Genomic DNA, 25,405 nt, shown 5'->3' on the forward strand with positions numbered 1-25,405 from the left:
CTGAAATTTACAAACTTAAGGACAACATTACCACTTCTGTATTCAATTCCCCTCACACTAAATAAGAACATTTTCTTACTTTGCGAATGACTTCCTGCACCTGCATACTAACCTTCTGTATGTAATCCATGCACAAGAACAATCAGGTCTCTCTGTATCTCAGATCTCTGCAATCTCTAACTACTTAAATCATATGGTTCATTTTTATTCTCCTTGCCAAAAACGGACAGTTTCACATTTTTCCAAATTATATTCATTTGCCATATCTTTCCCCACTCTCTACACATATCAATGCTTTTTGCTGTCTCTAAATTTTCCACCGAAGCATTTGATTTGGCACTATATCAAATGTCTTCTGGAAATTTAAGTACAAAACATTCAGTGATTCTCATTTATCCACAGTGCATTATATTAATGTCTTAAAGAAGATTTGGTGCCAAAAACTTGGTCAGAACAGTTTTCTGAAAATCAAAAGATTACCAAATGGAGAAGCTGCATCTGAACTTTGTACACATTTTGTAGTTCTTAATCTGGCCCAACACATCTTCTCTTTCAGAACAACAGGCTGTCTCTGCCGGATTGATCTTATTCAAGAGTTCTGCTGTGACTCCTGTTTTTGGAAGGATTTTGAGGCTTCAAAAGTCAACTTACAGACTGTGATTTATAGTAGCCCAATTTCATTTGGCAAGGGCAGAACAGTGGCTCAGTGGTTAACACTGCTGCATCAATGACAGGGTTCGATTCCAGCCTTGGGCAACCAATTGTGTGGAGTTTTCACATTCTTCCATGTCTGCGTGGGTTTTCTCTATGCGCTGCGGTCTCCTCCAATAGTCCAAAGATATGCAGGTTAGGTGGATTGGCCATGCTAAATTGCCCCACAATGTCCTGGGTTGCACAGGCTAGGTGGATTAGCCATGGTAAATGCAGGGTTATGGGGATAAAATTAGGGGCTAGGTCTGGGTGGGATGCTCTTCAGAGGATCGGTGCACATCCGATGGGCTGAATAGCCTCTTTCCGCACTATATGGAATCTACAATTCTAAGATAATTTAACAGGTGTATAAATTGAGACATCATGAGTTTAGTTTTTCTATCCCAGCCCCCACTATCTTTTCAGTGACTGGCATCACCCTCCTCAGGCCAATTGTTAAGAAAAACCGTACACCAATCTTTAACACCAATGTTACCACATTGAAGATAATACTCGACAGATTAAAGAAAACTCAAAGTTCAGACGCAACTTCTCCATTTGGTACCTTTTGATATTCAGAAAACAGGCCTGATCAAGTCTGGGTCGTAACGGAGTTCTTGGCATCAATTTTATGATTTGGGAGAATATTATGAAATTGAAACTCATAAACAAACAAGGTGACAGACATTACACTATCAGGTCCTAAAACAGATGCATATATACTAAATTATCTCTACTGTTCAAAAGCAGCAGCAAAGCATGATAAAAACAATTTAATTTTCAAGGATTAAAGCACGTGCGACTACAGAGAGGCTTATGGGGAGTTTGCAGTTTGTCCTTCTATTCCTGTCTTGTACCTCCAGTCTCAGTTATATTAAATGTCAATAGAAAAAAAATCATTCTTCATTGGAACAGCTTCACAGTTTTCTCCATAAACAAACTTTGTTTTAGTTCATGCATTGTGATTTATAAGTTTTGTTGTTCTTACTTCACAAAGACTATACTCTTTTCCTATCAGTTTTCAGCAAGTTTCTTCAATTAGGTTAGAAGAAACCTGCTGAAAACTGATAGGAAAAGAGCTTGAACATGCAGTTTACTTTCAGATTTACTTCTCCTAAACACTAAATTCCTCACTGCTTTTGCATTATCGGCCTTCTTCAACCTGAACAAGATGGAACAAGTGTCTGGACTGGAACAAGTGTCCGGAAGAGGCAAGACAAAAGAAATGCTGAAAGCAGTCAGAAGATCAGGCCCCATCTGTGAAAAGAGCGTTAACATTTCAGACTGAGGAGGGTGATAAATTACTTGAACATCAACTTTGTTTCTCTTTAAAGATGCCGTTTGATCTGCTGAGAATTCTCAGAATTTTGTGTTTTTATTTCAAATTTCCAGCATCTGCAGCCAGGCAAGTAAGTTGAGCAGTCAGCAGTTACAAAGAAGTAGTGTCCAGAGAACACAAGAGGAACTCATCAACAAAATGAATTTGGGTATGAGAGGTGTTAGGACAGAAACAAAGAGGACGTGTGTGTATATCACAGAGTCCCCAAGGGAACACCCAAATAATTTGTTATATTCTGTTCCAGTGGAAATAATATTCCTCATTTCTCGGAGACTCTTTTCCATAATAATATGAAAAATCATACCACTGTAAATGCTTTAGAAAATTATGCAGCTTATTCAGAATAATTCATCAGACTACGTGAGGAGTTTAATCATCTTCTAACTTGAAAACAAACTGTCACCAGGTAAAAGAGACAATATATGTTAGATCATTTACCAGCATGCCTGACAGCTAACTCCAGAGACGTTGATTTTAAACTGGAGTAGAGGAGGCTCAAGTGCCAGGAAGAGGATTAAAAATCCAGGAGACGGAATTGAGTAATTTGAAGAGAGTCCATTATTGCCACAACTAGCTGCCCAGGTGGAAAGAGATGCTGGATACACAAATCTAGTAAAATGGTGTCCCTCAACAGTCTACAGAGCACTATGCAAACAACACAGTGAGCAGGACATGATGGGCGTGTGCAACACAAATTGTTGGGATGCAGAGTGCACAACAATGAGCCATAATCAGAAGAAACAAAAGCCATGCAGTAAGTAGCAACGGGTAAACAATATAATAAACTCCACTAACTCAGTATGCTGCGATGAGCAATCAATCTTGGAAAATGCAGCAGTGCTGTGTGCAACTGGCATCCACCATGGCAAGACATTAGGACAAACACTTTGCTTCCTCCTCTTCATACTAATTAAACAGTGATTTTTCTTTGTTTGGTCCAGAGGTATTCAACAGGAGGTACATTGCTGTACCACACAAAATATCAAGTTTGCTGTTGTTGTTGTGTTTGAACATTTTGCCAGTGAAGGAAACTCAATAGGTACAAGAGCACAGCAGTTTGCCAACTTTCCAACTTCAAGCCATGAGAAAAACAAACTGTTTCTGACTACTAAACCATGAACTCATCAGAAAGGACTTTGATCCATGACATTTGCTGCAAACAGGTGTTCTCTATTTTCCTAAATTTTATTACACTGAATGATTTTTGCATATGGGTAAATACATAATTTTTTCCCAAGTGTACAGTTCTAGCAGTGCTATTTTCTTTTGGCTGAACAAAATAAACAGAACTGCCGAACAGGCATGATGAACCAGGATGATAGCAAAACAGGCAAAGCTGTTGGGAGCCAAAATTGAACATAATTTCAAACCACAATTTTAAACAAAATTCAGTTCTTTACTGTTGCTTATTCCCTTCTACTAGCTGCATATAGAGGAAAAATACAGCACAACAGCATAAGCTCTGTCAGTTAACATATCTCATTTCTTCAAAATGCCAAAAATGAGAATGAAAACTGTATTGCCATGATTACTTGCCATTGCTAAATTACCACAGTCAGTTACTGTAGTATATATTGTAATGGGCCTATAAAGCAACATCTTCAGTCTATTATGGTAATTTAGCACTTTAGATTAATATAATTTTGAAGTTTCATCAAGGTAAATGAAATACTAACTTGAAAATTAACTTGCCAAGGGACCAGACATAATATAAATTGGAGCAAGAGACTGCTGTCAGCAATGAAGAATGGAATTTTATGTATTCTTTCAGGAGATGTGTGTATTACTGGAAAGGTTGGCATTTGTCGCTCATCCCTATTGCTTATGAGTAGGTGGCAGTGAGGTGCCTTCTCAAACAAGTCACTGAGATCTACTCCATTCTTTTCACACTTCTCATTAACAAAACAAAATGAAACGTTGGCAGTAGATTATAACATTTGCCAAAGATACCGAGATAAGTTGCCAGGGTGACAAGGATAAGCAATGGATTCTGTCAGAAGAATCTGGATCTAAGCAGTATTCTGAGTACCTTAAGGAACAGCTGACTTAAAAACAGCACAAAATTAGAAATAACACATTGGAGGATAAAAAATGTTACCTAATACTTAGAATTGGTGGTGGTCATCAATCTAATTAGTGGTTTGAATCATGATTAAAGCAAACTATACAGTCAATTGCATAACCATTAGAAAGACATAAGGACTGTTGACAAATAATAATTTTTAACATAGTAGAGAACTCCTTAGTTGGAACAACAGAAATCTTCTCTCATCCCTGGAAAAACTAACAATTTGAAGCTGTCAGCATTGAGAAAAAGATCATAAAGATTGCACTGGCTATCTTGATGTCAAATTCCAAGATCAGCTTTAACCAAAACAATTCCTCAAGCACATGACAGGAGAGGTTTTGATAATTTAATTTATTGATTAAATCTTTTTGCTGAGTCTTGGATTCAACTAAACATGACAATTGTTGACTGAAAATTATATATAGTTATATAATGGTCAAACACTAAAATTCTGTATCTGTATCAACTTGATGTCAACGAGTACAAACTCATTAAATGCATTAAACGTTGTTCACATTTTAATTATGAGTCTTTTAAAAAGAAATTTACTTGTGGCCTCTTGGATCCAATTACAATAATGCAAAGGCTTAAATAGTGGAAATTTTCAGAAATTACCAGCTGCTTTTCAATTGGAAAACTGAAGATAATAATTGCAAACATACAAGAATAACGACAAAATGACATCTTAGCTAACTTGCCTCCTTGTTGAACTTTGATTAAGATGTCAACCAATCTTAGCTAAATTCTAATAGTGTGGCACAATGTAGCTTATCCAAGATGGATTGCAGTTCTCATACATTAAGTACGAGATAGACTGACAAAGGTTTTCTGATCATTATGCTGGGTTTGTTTTATGAAATGTAGCTCGCTATCATTGCCAATGAAGATTAAAAGGAGACCATAAGGAGGAAGGACTGACATTAGTTAGAGAGAGGTAACAAAAGTAACTTGAGTTAATGGGGCAGAAAAGGTCCAAAAGCCAAAAGAAGGCTCTTGTACTCCATGCGATACAAGATTCAAATTATGAGTCAAACCTTTGCTTTGCTGGAATATCTGAAATATGTAGAATTACTGGGACATCTTAGCTCTTCTGCAATATGGTGCTTGCACAATTCCAGACATCATCTACCACGTACACTAACCTCAACCACACACACCGTAGCTTAGAAACAAGAGGCAATCATTTCAGTGGCAGTAAATTCAATGTTTTTTTTTTATAACTCCTGGAATATTTACCTGTTTTTCAATTAATAAATATTCACAAACAGAATTTTTCAACTGAACATTTACTTTATGTTTATAAAGTTAAGTACCTACCGACACTGTTCGTATTTTATGAAACATTTTGGATCCTTTTCTCATTTTCACTCTGACAACTTCATGTCGGTGTACCCACCCACGGAGTTCATCTGCTAGTCTACGCCAAGACAATGGAGAAAATACTTAAATGAGAAATGAATTACCACAGCACTATCTCAGATGATTTTCATAAGCTGACTATCAATTGGAGTTGTTGAAACAAAGTGTGGTTAAAATGGATTATCTTTGTTTCATTCAATAAGCTCAACTACAAATTAAATAATCAAAAAAATCAGACGTAGGGATCTTCCTTCAGTTAATTTTTTTTTAAACAGATTATTATGCATGAATTTTATGTGCCTAGAGACTTAACATCCTCACTGATTGCCTCACAGCGCCAGAGACCCGGGTTCACTTCCCGCCTCAGGCGACTGACTGTGTGGAGTTTGCACGTTCTCCCCGTGTCTGCGTGGGTTTCCTCCCACAGTCCAAAGATGTGCAGGGTCAGGTGAATTGGCTGTACTAAATTGCCCGTAGTGTTAGGTAAGGGGTAAATGTAGGGGTATGGGTGGGTTCGCTTCGGCGGGGCGGTGTGGACTTGTTGGGCCGAAGGGCCTGTTTCCACACTGTAATGTAATCTAATCTAATCTAATCTAATCTAATAAAACACTATTACCACACTAATAGCACATAGATATACAATTTTTCTTGGCGGTGAATAGTTTAACTCTGCTCACATATGGCTTGCCATTAAAAATAACCGTTCAAATATTCACCATGTTACTAAAATATATCCGTACACTAAATTCAATAACTATGGCTTGATCCACAGGAAACATAGGGAACTAGCTCCACAGGGTTAATGTTATCTTGGGCTAAGTGTTACTGCATACAGGTAGCCTGCTTATTTATCCTTCAAGCACTGAGAAGGTCACAATTCATTTGCAGTTATATGAATTCCTCTAAGGATATTAAAACTGAAATAAATAGCTAAACTGAGCTTATTATTTCATGATTCAACTAACAGGACAGCTCTGCAGTGAAGTGAGTCACTGCTGAAAGGAGGGGAGAAAAAGGAAATATAAAATTTAAAATAGCACTCGTACCAGTGTAACAGCATCGCACAGGCATGATGAGCCAGCCAAATAGCTACTTTTTATGCATTTAGTTTCATTATTCTGTCAGCTAGCTCAAGACTCAAAATATGGTTGATACTTAAAACATTGTTATTACAACATATTAAAACATAATACTTGTAAAGAGGAGAGAGATTGTATGCTTTGTCAAATCAATTTGCTGCGTGGATGGGCATGGATTCACCCATGCCTCCCTGCCGTCAATTGATAGTAAAACTAAAGGAATTGTGAGCTCAGTTGAATTGCTTAAGGGAGGAATTTTGATGTGTTTCATGTGTGGCTTTTCTATAGTATGAAATTGACTTGTTTTGTGTTTTTTTTTAAAACCTGGCATCAAGCATTGCCAGGGCAAGTACAATAGCCACAGCTGTAAAAGGCTTTCCTGACACTGCTCTAAACTCTTCTGAATAATATGACATTCCAAAAAAAGGACTAATTAGGTCCTCTCAAATTTGAAAGAACAATTTCGTCATGTCATCTAGAATCAAATCCAGGTATTTGCAAGGAAAGTCAAGTCCTTTGTCTACTTGTTGAAATCCCATAAATCCAATAACTTTTAAAATGATGTTTCAATTTCAAGACATAAGACATAATTTTTTTTACTGTAATAAACAAACAAAAAGCCTTGTTAAATGAACACAATTAGTTGGAAACTTAGACTTTCAACAACAAAGGTTTTCAAATGCGACAAAAAGTTTAACGCAGCCAAAATTCCACACCACACCGAAACATTATATAGCCCCCTAAATGGATACTTTATTCTGCTGGAACCAGTCCCAAAGCTGTTCACCATTCGCAAAGTCTTTCTTGCATTTTCTGTTTCCAGATGGTCACTTTCAATCCTAGGGATCTTCCCTTCTTAAAACTCATCTCCATGGCAACATGCACAACATTGGTCTTGTATCCAGATAGAAATAATAATTAGCCAACATCTAGAACACAACGTTGTTCAAGCCTCATATTAAATAGCTAGTTTGAAGTATGAATCTTGATAAAACCTGACATTCCAAACACCTCCCTGTAAAACATGGAGATTATCACTCCATCCACAACCAACACTGATATTCTTGCCATTCACAGTGTTGGTATTATCTTGTACCTTTCTGAAAGTTTCATGACTTGGGCCCTATTTGTCTCCTCAGTCCATTGGTGACATCTGCAAACTTACTAACCATACCTCCTATGTTCACATCCAAATCATTGAGATCAATGATGAAAAGCAGTGGGCCCAGCACCAATCCCTGTGGCACAAAATTATTAAACAGCCTTTGCTTCCCCTCCCCACAAAACTTGATATCATAGAGATTCAGTCAGAGATGTACATTTTGGAAACAGACCCTTTGGTCCAACTCGTCTGTGTTGACCAGAAACTAATTGAGTCCCATTTGCCAGCACTTGGCCTATATCCCTCTAAACCCATCCTATTCATGTGCTCATCCAGATGCCTTTTAAATGTTGTCCCAGCCTCCACCACTACCCTTGGCAGCTCATTCCATACATACACCACCCTCTGTGTGAAACATTTACCCCTTACATCCCTATTAATTTTTTTTCCCACTCATCCTAAACCTATGCCCTCTGGTTCTGAACTCCCCTATCCCAGGGAAAAGGCCTTATCTATTTACCTATCTATGCCCCTCATGATTTTATAAACCTCTGCCCAGGCTTCCGACGCTCCACGGAAAACAGCCCCAGCCTATTCAGCCTCTCCCTATAGCTCAAACCCTCCAACCTTGGCAAAATCCTTGTCAACCTTTTCTGAATCCTTTCAAGTTTTGCAACATCAGTTTGATAGGAGGGAGACCAGAATTGCCGCACCTGATATTTATCCAAATTAAACTCTATCGACCACTCCTCAGCCCATTGGCACACCTGATCAAGATCCCCTGGTACTCTCAGGTAACCTTCTTCACTGCCCACTACACCTCTAATTTTGGTGACATCCGCAAACTTACTAACTATACCTCCTATGTTCACATCCAAATCATTATACAAATGATGAAAAGCAGCAGACCCAGCACCAATCCTTGCGGCACACCACTGATAACAAGCCTCTAGTGTGAAAGGCAACCCTCCACGACCACTCTGTCTTCTTCCTTCAAGCTAGTTCTGTCTCCAAATGGCTAGTTCTCCCTGTATAACGAATACTTTGTATCGGGGTCAACGTGGGTTTAGAAATCAGGGAGAAGGTCCATGATATAATTAAAGAAATTAGCATACACAAAGAGGAGATACTGAGTGGTCTGGCAAATTTAAAAATAGATAAATCTCTCGGGTTGGATTGAATGTGTCCCAGGTTGTTGAGTGAGGCAAGGGAAGAAATAACACGTGTGCTGACAATTTTCAATTCCTCTGGCCACAGAAGAGGTGACATAGGACTGGAAGACAGCCATGTGATACCGTTATTCAAGAAGGGATCAACTTATAAACTGGGCAACTACAGGCTAGTCAACCTAACCTCACCAGTGGGGAAGTAGAAGCAATTCTGAGACAAAAAATTCATCTGTACTTAGAGAGACAGGGATTAATCAAGAACAGCTTGATTAAGGGTTTGTTGAAAATGTCACGTCTGACCAACTGGATTGAATTTTTTGAAGAGATGACCAGATGCTTAGATGAAGGCAGATGGCCTGATCAGTGGCAAATGAAATTCAATCTGAATAAGAGTGTGGCGATGCAAGTGGACAACAGAAACAAGGCAAGAGAATATATGAAATAGTAGAATCTTAGGAAGCATTGAGGATCAGAGGGACCTTATCTACCACATTTCCACCAATCCCTTAAGGTAGTGAGACAGATAGATAAATTGGTTAAGGTGGCGAATGGAATACTTGCCTTTATAAGTTGAGGCACAATGTTTAAGAGCAGGAAGGATATGCAGGAACATTTTTCCTGTGTTATGGACCTCTATGACTATTCTATCCAGTTCACAAAAATCATGTGTCATCAAACATGAAGCAAACAGCTTTATTGTTAAAAGTTCACTTTTTGAGGACTAAGCGGTTTGATATACTTGATACTAGATCTCCTTACTTGCACAGCATCTTCTTACAGGAGATCCTGAAAATGCTGCAGCACAGTCCAAGTGCAAGTTAAATAATGCTAACAGACTCCTTTTATTAAGGAGCATAATTTGCAAGTACGAAATAAACAGTGCACAGTAATTTTTTTTCAAAAAGAATGACTCACAAAGGAAACAATTCACACTTGCAGAGTTTAAATAGATAATGAACTTTTAATGCTTTCTGTATAATAGTTATTATCTACTTACCTCAGTGATTCTGTCCTATTAACTTGTGGATGGCATGCTCGTTTGACAAAGAGAAGAGGCTCCTTCTTAACCACCATTAGATCTTTTTTATCGGAGATTGAAATTCCATTTCTGAAAGAAGCAGATTATCAAACTTAGAATGGCCTTGCTCTCAGGAAAGAAAAGTTACTGTTGCCACTGCTTCATACCAAGTATCATGAATGTTGTTAAGAAATTGAACTATATGCATAGGGATTATTACTAGCATATCTTACTGGCAGAAGTCATTTATTGTAAACCTGCATTTTCATATTCAACCACCATTAAAGTCAAATCCTAATTAATAATAAGTTTCAACACCTTGATACATATCAGTTTAAGACAATAGTCATTGCATCTCAAAGCTGCAGGAGGATATGGACAGGTTAGGAAAGTGGGCAAAGAAGTGGCAGATGGAGTAAATGTGGATAAATGTGAGGTCACGCACTTTGGCATGAAGAATAGAGGCATGGACTATTTTCAACATGGGGAGAAAATTCAGCAGTCTGAAATGCAAAGAGACTTGGGAGTTCAAGTCCAGGATTTTCTCAAGGTAAACATGCAGATTGAGTCAGTAGTTAGGAAGGTAAATGCAATGATGGCACGTATTTTGAGAAGTCTTGAATATAAAAGGAGGGATGCACTTCTGAGGCTCGATAAAGCTCTGGTCAGACCACATTTGGAGTACTGTGCGCAGTTTTGTGCCCCATATATCAGGAATGATGTACTGATCCTGGAGCATGTTCAGAAGAAGTTCATGATAATGGTTCCAGGAATGAAAAGTTTAATGTAGGAGGAACATTTGAGGACTCTGAGTCTCTCCTCGATGGACTTCAGGAGGATGGGTGGGGAATTCAAACATACAGAATACTGAATGGCGTGTACAGAGTAGATGTTGGGAAGATGGTTCCATTGGTAGGAGAGACTAGGACCTGAGGGCACAGCCTTGGAATAAAGGGAAGACCTTTTAGAATGGAGATAAGGAGAAACTTCTTCAGCCAGAGAGTGGTGAATCTATGGAATTCATTGCCACAGAAGGCTGTGGAGGCCAGGTCATTAAGTATAGTTAAGACTGATATAGATTGGTTCTTGAGTATTGAAGTGGGAGATGGCATTGGGCAGGGTGACACTAGGCACATGGACACACAAGATGGCCGCTGGACCACAATTTGGAGAGACAGCACAGCAAACACAGATACTGCTTGGGGTCACCAGAATGCCAGCACAATGCACTCACAACCTAGTTGATTAGTTTAATGCAAGTTGGGGAGAAAATACACGAGTAGCGTATACTGCCTGCCAAAGTGTCTAGGTCCAGACAACACCTTTGATAGAAATGTTAACTGTTTGATACGGACTCAATGATACGGATTTAATAGCCAGGCTGCAGTAATCATCCTTCTCAGGAAGAGCGATTAGCGCCCATTACTACAGCAATGGACTTGTGCGCAGACGCTGAAATTGACAATGTCTGCGCTGAAACTCACAACGACCATGCTGAAATTTACAAAGGCTGCACCGAAACTGACAATGATTGCACCGAAACTATCAACTATTCTGCAATGCTTACAATAAACAAACTATGTTACAAAGACATTAACCTCAACACTGACCTATTATATTACAAAATGTATAAAAGTATCTTGACATGTACTCCAGGTTGAGAGAAGAATCAGAGCTGACCACTATGCTATTGGTGTCTTTCTCTCAGTGGAGCTCCTGTATTTCCTTGTACAATAAACTCCGTCGCTGAACAACCACTCTGACTCAGAGGATGATGATTTTCCCTCAACAATATCAAGGGGATCAAGAGTTACAGGGACAAAGCGGGAGAATAGAGTTGAGAAACTTATCAGCCATGATTGAAAGGTGCAGCAGACTCAATGGGCTGATTTGCCTAATTTCTGCTCCTATGTCTTAGGTAACATTTCTCCATCAGTCCCAATCCCATCTCTCAGAATGATGCATTTCCATGCATTATTCTACAATATTTGGAACTAAATTCTAAAGTTCAACTTCTGCAGCAATGGTCCTCAGGTTTCTGACAGATCTAAGACAAAGGTCAGCACCTTCCCAGTTATTTGCACAGTTGGAACTGTCAACTTGTGAAGCATCCTCTGGACTCAATACAAAGCATATTATGTCAGAAAAGCAACATGCAGTCCATGAATTAGATCATATTAAACTGATTCATTAAGCTAAAATGAGGCTACACACTTGATAACTTGCTTCATATTGTAGCAGTTCAGAAGCAAGATTTCTGGATTTTAGTCCATGAGAATGACGCATGACACAACATATGAAAACAGAGAGTTGGAATATTTAAAATGACAACAAATAAACTACAGTTGAAACAATGAGGAGACATGTTGGTGGGATAATGTTCAGGCTTCAGCAAGTATCAGACAGTTTATCCGGAAACAAACTGATAGGGAAAGGGTGTAGAACTTAACTCATGAAAGAGTAAATTCAAAAGCAGCAGTGCCATTTGAAGTCATTGTTGAATTTTTATTGCAGCAAAGGCCTTATCTCACTTCGTGGAAGTAACCAACTTGTGGAGGATATATAAAGGCTTAAAAGGGCAAGTAACGTATGTATAACTGTCAATCTGTGAAGTTGTTTCAATCCACTGCACTTGAGGGTTTGTTAATTCAGCCTGTTTCAGTGAGAAATGAAAAGACTATGTTCCAGCATTTACAATAGCTGTATGTTAATCTTGTTGTAAGGGCCCATAAACATTGTATTATTAGCAATCTTAGGTGTGGGGTTTTCAAGACAACTTTTTGTTTTAAATAAGCAAACAAGTACTGGAGAGTTTTTAAAACTTTTTTAATATGATTTTGTGATTGGGATTTTTTTATTGCTTTAAAAGCTGTAATAGATATTTGGATCTTTATTTTGTCTAACATGGGTCTTTATGTCTTCCCATTGTAGCTAAAAGATGCATTAGTATGAAGAGTATAAAGGCAACAGATGGCAGTGTGAGTTATGGATAGACATGTATTGGGATTAATTTGGCATGAATTCAGTGAAAACCTGACTTAGCTTTACAAACCATTGGGTTATACGGTGCCATGGGGGGAGTAGGTGGTGATGGGATGTGAAGAGAGAGGACTAGAAGGTCTATTATTTCGTAAAACAGGTGCCCACAGAAATGATATGGGCCTTTTCATCAGCCCAACTTGCAATCTGCCTGTGACGGCTTCCAATCTCTGCCTAGGGACAATGTCCTGACTTCATATATTCACACCTCCCACTGAATATTAACTTTGAGTACTAAGTAATTCCAATATCTGATATCAGGGCTTGTCTTTTCAGCTGTTGTCAAGAGGTTACTTCTTTGAGTACCATCTTTTGTGAGTAAGTGAAAATAAAAAGTTCGATCTGTATTCATATGCCTGTGACAAAATACCTAAGTATTCTGTCTAACATAATTGGCAACATCAAAACTTCTGGAATGACCATGTTTCAGTACTGTATTCGAAAAGCATGAAACAAGCCAACTTGTTTTTTTGCATTTTCTGAAAGTCACATATGCCAGTTGGCCTGATTGCAACAGCCAATGAAATCCTGGCTAAAGTACAGTGACTGAAATAATTAACTTATTCAGAACTGATTCCACTTTGTGAGCCAAGATCGTGGAGGCAATAAAGGAAAAGAAAATGAAGCTGAAGAGAGAACGGTCAGACAGGCCAGCTGAGTAACATGCAACATTACTGAAAATATACCATTTCCTTTGTCACTCTGTTGTACTCAGTCAGTGATACAACACATTATAAAACTCACACTACAAAGCTTCCTATCTTTGCGTTCTATCAACCTGCAATTTAACAAGTACGTTTGACTGTGAAGAATAATCATCTGCAAAGCATTAATCTAATTCTAGATAAACTTGAACAGAAGACAATGAGCCAATGCTGTATCCAAAAGAATAAATATGTTGAAATATGAAACAACTTAAATATTTGGCTTCAACAATCATTTCACAAAAGGGAGGCAATAACTTTAGATTGAATCAACAAAGAGAAGTTTCAGATAGCAATATGACCTTCGCATGATAGATGCCATGAACTTCATAGAGGCACTCAAGTGTTTCTGATGTGGCCTAACATTAAAGAAGAAAACTCCGATTAACTCCTCAAAATAAACAAATACAAACACCAAGAATTTTCATTCTCTAAGCTAACACTCACCAAATAACTACAATGCTAAAACAATTTAATTATTTAGTTGTTGGGATTAATGATTTAAAACTGAAAAGATGACTTCAAAGTACACATGACCAAGGTGTGGTCAAGGTTTGGCGATGGGGCATTTAGTAATTATTACTTTCCAAAACTAAGCCAAAGTCAGGTACTAATTTAAAATGCCCTGATCAAATCGTATTAAATCTTCTTTTAAGTATGTTATTTACTGAATAGTCAACAAAATTGTGGTGCTACCACAGCTCCATGCTGGAATTGAGATGGGGGGCGCGGGGGTGTTATCTTGGGAGCTCAGAAGACTTTCAATAAGGTCCCTCAAAAGAGATTAGCACATACAATTAAAGCGTTAGGGGTAATGTACTGACATGGAGAGAGAACTGGTTGGCAGACAGCACAAAATAAAAGAGTAGGAATAAATGCGTCATTTTTCAAGTGGTAAGTAATGATTATTGGAGTACTGCAGGATTCAGTGCTTAGACCCCAGTTATTTACATAATGTATCCATGATTTAGAGGAGGGAACTAAATATCTCATCTCCCAGTTAAGAGACGACACAAACCTTGAAGGGGAGAGCGAACTGTGAGGTGGGTGCAGAGATGCTTCAGTGTAATTTTAACAAGTTGAGTGAAGGGGCTATGCATGGCAGATGAAGTATTGTGCAGATAAAATTGAGTTTCTCACTTTGATAAACAAACAGGAGACAGATTATTATCTCAATAGCAACCAATTTAGAAAAGGGGAAGTGCTACAAGATATGGGTGACCTTGTACACCACGAATTGAAAGTAAGCATGCAGGTAGTTAGTGATGAAGAAGGCAAATCGTATGTGGGCCTTCATTGTGATTTGAATATAGGATCAGGGATGTTTTACTGCAATTGTACGGTGTCTTGGTGAGACCACACCTGGCGTGTTGCATACAGGTTTGGTCTCCTTATCTGAGGAAGATGTTCTGCTTCTGGCTGAAATGTAATGAAGATTTGCAAGACTCATTCCTGGGTTGAAGAGAAATGGATTAGTTAGGAATGTATTTATGAGTTCAGAAGAATGAGAGGCCAGCTCATTGAAATTAATAAAATCCTAACAGGACTAGACAAGGTAAACACAGGAAGTAGGCGACTGGGAAGTTCAGAGCCAGGGTTCACAGTTTAAGGATATGGATGAACTATTTATGACTGTGATGAGGAGAAATGCCTTTACCCGAAAATGGACAGCCTGTGGAATTCTCTGCCACAGAAAGCGGTTGAAGGCAAAACTTTCAATGTTTTGAAGGAGGAACGAGATAAACTTCTTAGGGCTAAAGGGATCAAAGGGTATGGAGAGAAATTAGGAACAGGATTGGATGATCAGCTATGATCACAATGGATGGTGAAGGACATTTGAAGGGCCAGATGGTTCAGTCCTGCTCCTGTTTTCTATGATCCATGAAATGGGCTGCAGCGGTTCAAGAAGGCAGCTCACCATCACCTTCCCAACAGCAACTATGTACGGGCAATAAATGTTAGCCAGCCAGCAATGCACATATCTTGTGATGGAATCGAAAAAAATACTCTGAAGGAGAGTCACTGGACCCGAAACGATAACTCTGCTTTCTCTTCACTGACGCTGCCAGATCAGCTAAGGTTTTCCAGCAATTTCTGATTATGTATTAAAAAAACTTCAGAGATTACAAATTCAAACCCATCATAGCAAGCTTGAAAACGGAATTCAATTATTCTCGTAAACTGTGGGCTAGTACCATGGAAACTGCAAGATTGCTGTAAGAACCCAAGTGGATTTGACCTTCTGCTATTTCCAGTGTGGTTTGAATGAATCCAGTTTCATAATTTAATTGATCCTTAGCACCCTTTTGCTAACTGGGATGGACAATTACTTCTTACGGAGTGCTGCTCAAACCTGATCATTAATTTTGTCAATTTGCTTACAACAACGATAATTATTGTTGCTATCCACTTGATTATATCTACCTATTCATCCTCCACATCTCAAAATTCTCACAATCCTTAACTACCCTTTGATAGGGTTCATCCATCATGGAGATGAGACTGCAGATGGTCTGAAAACACATCTCCATTTGATTATTTAAGATCCACAATGCACACTGTTTGATTGTATACTGTACATTGTAAATACTCTCCCTGGTCAAATCAATACTTCCTAATAGAATGTATTTGACATGCTAAGCCATTACTAGATTCAACTTCTTATTGGTGCTAAGTGGTTTGACTTCTCTTGTTACTTTCTGCTGATGAAGACCAACTCCATTCTCCCTGCACAAGACCACCCACCTTCTCCAACCCTCCCCTAACCAACACTGTTGAATATTGAATATTGTTAATGCAAATCATATCTGCATATGTTCTAATTATCTTGTATCTTGAAATATAGCATCTGTTCAATCAGCGTATGTCCTTGCAATCTGCAATTTATCTTCCTGTGTTATAATCTTTTATAGTTCCCCTTTCTATTCACTTGCCAAGATGAGTTCACATACTAATCGCCAACCTGCTTCATTTTACCGAAGGTTAATGTTATGGGTACAATTAAACTTAACTGAACCGCTATTTGTCTTTGTGAATTAATGCATCATCTCGGTAACATTTTGATTCCTCACATCAAAAGATCATAGGATCACAGAATTATAACAGAAGGTCACTTGGCCCATCATGTCCAAACTAGCTCTCCAGGAAAGCAATAACTATGTCAATAAAAATCCACCTGCTTCTAATTCAGAAATACCCAACTTAAGAAAATATTTTTCAGCAGTATAACAACTGAATCAGGATCTACCCTCTCACAAAAAAACTCAATAATTCTAACTCCGTTCAACTCCAAACCCACAGCCCTTCAAAGTTAAGATGGTCCTCAGTGTGGTATGGCCAGAAGGTAGTCAGTGGGAGAGCGAATCAGTCACACCAGGACCAGCCTTTGACCTGCCTCAACTTCAAGGCATCAGCAAAGACTGAATCACAAAATATCTTTGGGGGAAACAGGAGGTACATCTCTAATCTCTAGGAAAGGCAAGCAGAGAGTTGGATATTATAATAGTGGGGGGAATTTCAATCTGTGTATGTCCTTGATTGGCTGAGAGATGTTGAATAGAAAAGCAACCCACTCCTTCTTCCTCCAGATCCACAGCTGGGTTTCTTCTATGGGCACAAAGTCAAATCAGGAGACAGTGTGTAAAGCGTTAGAGTCTACATGGATTGTATCCCTTCAAACTGCAAATGAAATTTCGAACTCCATGTCCAATGAGTGATGGTGTCGAGAAACATAAGAAATAGGAGAACAAGAACATTTTATGGCCAGTCAAGCCTGTCTCATCAGTTTGATCATGGCTTATTTTGGGCTTCAACTCGACTTTCTACGCACTCTCCATATATCTGGGTCTCCAGGTGATCAAAAGTCTCTCTGAATCTTACATATATTCAATGGCAGTGCATTCACAACTCACTAAAGGCTGTACAATGATTTAAGTGAAGACATTTCTCCTCATTGCAGTCCTAAATAAGCCTTTTGCTTGAAACTGTGCAACCATGTTCGAGACGAAACAGCTACTCAATCTTCATCCTATTAAACCCATTCAAAATCTTTAGTGTTTTCAATGAAATCACTACTCATTCTTCAGAATTCCAGCGAATATAGACCCAGTTTACTCAAACTCTCATCATGGGATAACATCGTTATCCCAGAAACAAAACCTAGTGAGCCTCCAATGTCAATGAAATGTGGATAGAAAAATTGTGTACAGTACTCCATGTGTGATTTCACCCAAGCCCAAACAACTACAGCAAGACTTCTTTATTCATGTACTCTAATCTCTTAGAATAAAAACTAACTGTCATGGTTAACTCAGTCGGTTCAATAGCTGGTTTGCAATGCAGAGTAACACTAAAAATGTGGGTTCAATTCCTTCAGGGACACAGGTTACCATCCCTCTCAACTTCTTCCCTCATCTGAGACATAATGCACCAAAATTTGCTTTATCTCTAATTTCTTATAAAGTATACTGCTTCAAGAAACTGTCACCAAAGTATTTACAAGCTCATCTTCCAGAAGAGTCTTGCCAATTTAACACGTCCCATCTATGTGAAGATTCTAGTGCCCCACAATCACTACATTGCTTTTTATCTGTTCCAAATAATTTTTATCCGCTACTGTCATCAACATTTTCTGATTCTCAAGTTCTAGCCTCAGATATATCGATTCTGCTTTCTTTTGTTTTGGTTCAAGATACTTTCTCACTAATCTCCATTAGTCATTGTTTATGATCAGGGTTATCCTTCCTCATTTTCCATTGTGGGATCTACTGACCTCTGGCATCAAGTGTAAAGGTAACATTCCCCCTTCCTGATGGAACACAGAGTTCACAGCTCAGATTCCAGTTCATCATCTCTGAGCAGAAGTTCCATTAGCCGCAGACACATCTGGCAGATGTCATTACTGTAGATCACACTGATTCACCAACTGTCATGTGCTATAGCTGGAACATTTCACTGACCTTGCTTCTTCATTGCCTTTTATTTAACTAATTACGCTTCAAGGCTAAAAATATCATCCAACATAGCTAAATAGTTGCTAGGTAGCTTAACTAGTTAAACTACCTAGCTTGGGGAGATAAAACCTTCTAACCCATCAACCAATTACATATCTGCTCACCCGGTTAATCCTAATGAACACTCACCAGATGCTGAAGGTTGAAAAGAAGTATTACAAGCAGCATCTCCTTCAATACGTGTGCCAAACTTCACAATAATTCTCGACTGCACTTAGTCATCTCCATTCTGGGCTGTTGCAAAATTTATCTGCTTTTACAGAGTGGGCAACTCACACCCAAGTTGCAACTGCGAAGTTAACTTTCTGGTACAATCAGTGATCATCTAAATTAAAGCTCAAGAAAATCTTACCAGAGATATTCCACTTGCACCAAATTCCCAAGTTAGCCTCTGGTCTTTGCTGCATTTAGTTCTTATCATGTCCACACCATGCTCAATTTCTTGCTTGCTTGCTCGTTCTAAAATAAATTTCAGCAATTTTCCTGAATTTCTTTCCTCTGAATGATGTCATAATTTAACCATACACCTCTATCGCAACAACATGTTTGCTTCTGCCTGCTTTTCTCTTCCCCAGATTGAACCACATTCATAACTCAAGGGAAGGTCTTCTATCAGCCTATCCCTGTCATAGGCTCAGGACCAGGGATCTCCCAACGCAGAGAGTGGAATTATTTATATTATGACTAAAACAGGTTGACTGTTAATTATTTCAAAGTCTTCGGGGAAAGCAACTCATAAGCCTAACTCATGACATTTCATCTTGGTGACTTCATTAACAAAGCTCCTTTAAATACATTTGTTTAAATTTGAAAAACATTTTTTCCAAATGCTTTTTGAAAGAAATCAAAAATTCTGAAATGAAATATCTCCAATAATTGAGCGATGTCTGTTTCTCAGAAGCAGATCTTAAACAAAAGGCAACTTTGTAGCTTTCTAAACTTGCAAAATCATCAAGTTAAGCAGCAAAAACAAGCTCAGAGTTTTTCCCACTTGGGAATAATATAACATTTGCAGAATAGCAAATGCAGGCTAGTCTTCATACATGTATCAATCTACGGTAAAAAGAATGTACGAGAAATCTACAGTGACTCCCCAAGAAGATAGGAGCATAATCTTGACAAATGGAACAAACCATTCATTTTCTAATCAATGGCACAATTTTGCTGCTGACATTTTTAAATGTATAGTTTCTAATCAATCAATCAATCTGATCAGAGATGTCATCATACACTTCCAGACCACGTGGGTCTTGAACTTGGGCCTCTTGCTTCAGAGATAGGGACACTACCTCTACACCTCAATAGCTCTGCTGATCTCATTATTGAAAGAAACCAAGTTAATTTCCTGATTGCCAGTCACAATCTAATGATGATAAAATAAAACAATCAAACATAGCATTGTATTACCAAAGGTACATAAATTAAGATAATACAAGGGCACAATTCAGTATCCACGATTCAACTGGAAGAGCACAACAATAATAATAATAGTTAAGCCTATTTAAAGTTTAAGAATCCACTCTGAAGTCTGAACATCCAAACACCTTGGACTTCACAAAATAAAAAAAAGAACAAGAGTTACTTAAAGAATTCTTGGCGGTTCAGTGATTTTAAAAAAAGCCAAATTCCAAAAAAAATTACAATTAGCAGAGTTGCAAATGTTTGGCAGGGCTGTGAAAAAAAATTGCCACAAATCAAGATAGCTCAAACATGCAGCTTGTGGAAAATGATGCCAAAGTTATTGGAGAAATAAAGTGAGTGAAGATTTAAAAATATTCATCCTTGGAGAAACTGAAAACCAGTAATGTTGTCTGCTGTTACCACAATTTCAACTAAGATTCAGTGCATCCTAAATTTGGATGAAATATAGAGATTAAAAATGTTAAGACATTTTGGCTCCAAAGTTGAAAGCTTAAGGCTAAATTTCATTTTGAAACATTAATAGCTTTTTTTTGTTTTTCTAATAAAAGAGCTCAATATAGTCAGCTATTCCAAGTTTCTCAAGCTTTATGGGTTGGCTGTTTGATCAGACAGAAGGATTGCTATTCCCAAGAGTTTGCAAAAATCATGTCTCAAGACTTTCTAAACTTTGAAAAAATTGTACACTGGTTTCACACCAAGTTCGGGGGAGCCTGCTGCTCTGGAGATTTTGTCTCTATATTTTAAGAACAGTGCAAAGGAGAAAGATTATCCATCAGTTTTCACACTGGATACAAATCATTACAGTATGAAAAAACACAAATTCGGTCTGAGCAGTGCGTTGTTCAATGCAGCTAGTTTTCTTGCTTTGATTAGATTTTGTATTCAAAATCATGAAAGAGCTGGACAGAGCAGGCAGTAAGATACTGTTCCTACCGGTGCAAAGATTGAGAACCAGAGGCTGAGGTTATTTGGGAAAAGAAGCAACAATAACCAGAGGATAAAATATTTCATACATTGGAAGTAACGATGTGGAATGTATCAGCTTACAGTGTGTTGGACAATGCTTTCAAGAGGAAATTACATTATCCGAAAAGATTATATGCAGGGTCAAAGGATAGTTTCTCAGACAGTCAGCATAGAAATGATGGGTCAAATGGTTTCCTCTGTTCTGTAACCATTCTATGATTCATATAAATTGAAACAACTGGCTTCTATAAAAGATTTGCTCCTTCAAAATCATATCGAAAGTCTAATAAGCAGATTGACGTTTCAATTGACTACAGGACAGAGGAAGGTCAGTTACTGCCAATAAAAGACAGTTTATTTGTTTTCTGCTTTGCAAACTCAAACTCAGCCTCTGCAGTGATTGATTCTGAAATAGGCCCACCATCAAACTTGTACCTAATTATTATCCACATAACCTCATTTTCAGCACAAGCATAAGTCACATTTTTATCTGATCAAATACAGCACATTAAGGGGAAAAGCGACATATTTATGGGCTTCTTATGAAACGGAAAAAAAAATTATGTAGAATTTTTGGGACTAGTAGGGGAAAAAAGACGACTAGTAAACTCCAAATAAAACAGCTAAAACTGGGATTGCGATCATGGACATGAAAAATAAGGAAGGCAAACTTCGATATGAGAAAGAATCAGTTTCACTTTGTAATGAAAGATTGGGCTCAGGCATGATACTTTTAAGGATAAACAAACTACTCAACAGTGTGCAGACTAAGCCATACATAATGCCCATTTGAACAATCCATGGGAAAGGATCCGAATTGGAGTTTGAATCCAAGCCCATTACCATAAACAACTGCAATCTGTGGGAATGATTACTAGGTTCATTTGCGTTAGAGATTCAGAAGCTATTCCAGTCATGAATTGGTGAAGATTGACAAAATCCAAGTTCTAAAACAGTATCAGATGCTGCAACATCTGATAAATAATGTGCGATTGGTTGCAAGTTGAAGTTCCAATGCTGACACATTTCCTCACCATCTGTTGTTTTGTATATTAATTAAATTTTAGCACCTCATTTGATACTTGAGTTATTAACACATTAGCGCTGTCAAATCCGATCAGTCTATATTGTTAATATTCTAAAAATAGCAGATATAATTGAAGAACATAAAGAGAACACTGAAAGTATAGAAATATTGTAATTAGGACATGATGTAAAACATTCAGACTGTCAAGTCTGCTCCATCATTCAATTTGATCATGGATGATTTTCATTTCAATGCCAAATTCCCACTCTCTCCCCACACCATACTATGTTATGGGTGGAATAATGTTGGACAGGAATAACAACATTCTGAAGCTCAAGTTCAGATCACAAAAACAGGTTCAGTTATCTCTCATTACCCTTTCAATGTTAGAATTATGATATACTGTTATCTGTACAGCAATGGTTTTTCTACAATTCAACAGATGATCTGGTGGTCACAGGTCTTTTCTTGTATTAGAATGGTTTTGTTCAAGTGTCTGGGCATTTTTGTCTTTTCATTCACAAGGGGTGAGGGAAAAAGGTGTTTCCTGCTTGCTGTCTCTGGATGCTCCTCACTGCACTACTCCCACTAATCTGCAGCAACTTGACCAATCGGAGGGTTGTCATCAGGCAGTTCTGCCTCAATTCGAAGACTCCTGGCACCACTCTGGCTCAGTTATTGAACAACCTCACTGGCTTCAAAAGTAACATGGATCTTGTACAGCTAAATTTCAAGTAAAATTCTCCAAAACTCTCCTGGTATTTCAGCAATGTAGCAGTTTCTGACTTCTGTTCCAGTTTTTAGTCCAAAAGGAATAACAAGCAGTCCCTTACAGGAGCGCTTTGATGTTGAGGCTGTGCCATTGGCTCCTGATGGACAGGTTACATACAGCCAGCAACTAGCCAACTGTCAATCAGTTTCCTTCATCAAGACAACAGATTGAGGAAATTCCAATCATATCCTAGGTTGTGACTAATTTCACAAGAGCATTGCTGCATGAACCAATGGCACAAACAATCCTTTGACACCAACACAAAGAAACTAAAATTAGCAAATTGGTCATTTATATTTCCCAAGAAAGTAAGTGAACACAGATCAGTTAAAGATCTTGCATTTATTTAGCACTCGTTATGACCACTAGAAATCTCAAAGTGCTTAACAACCACTATAGGACTTTTCAAGCCCTATCACTGTTGGCAGTTAGGAAGGCCAAAAGTCTTGATATATCATGCATGACATGAAAACAGCGAAAACTGCTTGCCTTTAACTAGATATCGAGTCTCATACTTTTTATTAATACAAAGTCTTCAGTAAAGGCTAACATGTGGCTCCAATCAGGAGGTATACTAAAATATGACCTTGAGTTAAAGTGACGTACAAGATGAAGATGACACACCCAACACCTTGAATATCTGTCCTGTAGTCATTGATCAAGGGTTTTCAAACAAATGATTGGGACAAGCGCAAGTAAACTGAAATGAGTTAACTGAGTAACCAAAATTTGACAGAAAAAATATAATGTGGGAAAATGTGTGATTATGTACTTTGGCAGGAAAGAATAGAGGAGCTGAATATTGTTTAATGGAGGGAGGCTGCAGAAATCTGCAGCACAGAGGGATTTGAGGGTCCTCATGCATGAATTACAAAAACCTAGCATCCAAGTTCAAGGAAAATGAGCTTGAGGGCGGCACGGTGGCAAGTGGTTAGCACTGCTGCCTCACAGCGCCAGAGACCCGGGTTCAATTCCCGCCTCAGGCGACTCTCTGTGTGGAGTTTGCACGTTCTCCCCGTGTCTGCGTGGGTTTCCTCCGTGTGCTCCGGTTTCCTCCCACAATCCAAAAATGTGCAGGTTAGGTGAATTGGCCAAGTTAAATTGCCCGTAGTGTTAGGTGAAGGGGTAAATGTAGGGAAATGGGTCTGGGTGGGTTGTGCTTCGGCAGGTCGGTGTGGACTTGTTGGGCTGAAGGGCCTGTTTCCACACTGTAAGTAATCTAATCTAAAATTTCAAAGGGAATACTGTCAAAAATTTAGAGGTCTTGCTAAAATTATACAAGGCACTAATCAGACCACACCTGGAATACTGTGAATAATTCTGGTTACTTTACCTAAGGAAATATACCGACACTGGAGGCGGTCCAGAGAATTTTTACAAAATTCATTGTGGGATGTGGGTGTCGCTAGTATTTATTACCTATTCCTGGTTGCCCTTGAGAAAGTGGTAGTGAGCTGTCTATTTGAACCGCTTCAGTCCACCTGCACAAGGCTGATTCTGGGTTTGGAGAGATCTTATCAGGAGAGGTTGAATAGTTTTATCTTGTACTCAGCAGAGTTCTATTAAGACCGAGCCAGAAAGGCCAATCAGATCAGCTTCCTTGTCCCTGTATTTGCAACACAGTCAAATTAAAACAAAGAATGAACATCAGTATAAGGGTCTGGTCAGACCACATTTGGAATGCCATGAGCAGTTTTGAGTCTTCATATCCAAAGCAGGATGAGCAGGCCTTGGAGGGGTTCTTGAGGACGTTTACTAGAATGATCCTGGGGATGAAGAGCTTGTCATATGACTAGCATTAAGGATTCTGGGTCTGTACTTGATGGAGTTGAGAAAAATGAGGGGGGATCTGATTGAAACTTACAGAATACAGAGAGGCCTGGAAAAAGTGGACATGGATAAGATGTAGGAAGGTCTAGGACCCAAAGGCACAGTTTCCAAATGAAGAGAAGAACCTTTAGAACTGAGATGACGAGGAATTTCGGGACTTGTTGGGCCGAAGGGCCTGTTTCCACACTGTAAGTAATCTAATCTAATCTAATCGAATTTCTTTAGCAAGGGGCTTGTGAATCTGTGAAACTCATTACCACAGAAGGATGGTGAGGCCAAGTCATTGAGTGCCTTTAAGGCAGAGATAGATAGGTTCTTGATTAGGAAGGGGATCAAGGGTTGCAGGAAGAAGGTAGGAGAATGGGGTTCAGAAACGCGTTTTAACATTGTGATGGAAAAGGATAGACCAGATCTAAAAGTTGAAGTTCTAAATTGGAGAAAGGCCAATTTTGACGGTATTAGGCAAGAACTTTTGAAAGCTGATTGGAGGCAGATGTTTGCAGGTAAAGGGATGGCTGGAAAATGGGAAGCCTTCAGAAATGAGATAACAAGAATCCAGAGAAAGTATATTCCTGTCAGGGTGAAAGGGAAGGCTGGTAGGTAAAGGGAATGCTGGATGACTAAAGAAATTGAGGGTTTGGTTAAGAAAAAGGAAGCATATGTCAGGTATAGACAGGATAGATCGAGTGAATCCTTAAAAGAGGATAAAGGAAGTAGGAGTATACTTATGAAGGAAATCAGGAGGGCAAAACGGGGACATGAGATAGCTTTGGCAAATAGAATTAAGGAGAATCCAAAGGGTTTTTACA

The 25,405-nt window shown here is 38.5% G+C and overlaps 1 protein-coding gene across 1 annotated transcript in view; it reads right to left on the reverse strand.

Moving 5' to 3' along the window:
* The window catches only part of atf6 (activating transcription factor 6), a 335,361-nt gene that overhangs the window by 206,054 nt on the left and 103,902 nt on the right, over positions 1-25,405 (reverse strand). Inside the window, exons 11-12 of the mRNA XM_043699998.1 lie at positions 9,804-9,914; positions 5,415-5,514 (exon numbers count right to left, since the gene is read on the reverse strand). Coding sequence (XP_043555933.1) covers positions 5,415-5,514; positions 9,804-9,914 — 211 coding nt within the window. The remainder of the gene's footprint in view (positions 1-5,414; positions 5,515-9,803; positions 9,915-25,405) is intronic.

The sequence above is a fragment of the Chiloscyllium plagiosum genome, chromosome 11, assembly GCF_004010195.1.
Source record: "Chiloscyllium plagiosum isolate BGI_BamShark_2017 chromosome 11, ASM401019v2, whole genome shotgun sequence".
Classification (NCBI taxonomy): Eukaryota; Metazoa; Chordata; class Chondrichthyes; order Orectolobiformes; family Hemiscylliidae; genus Chiloscyllium; species Chiloscyllium plagiosum.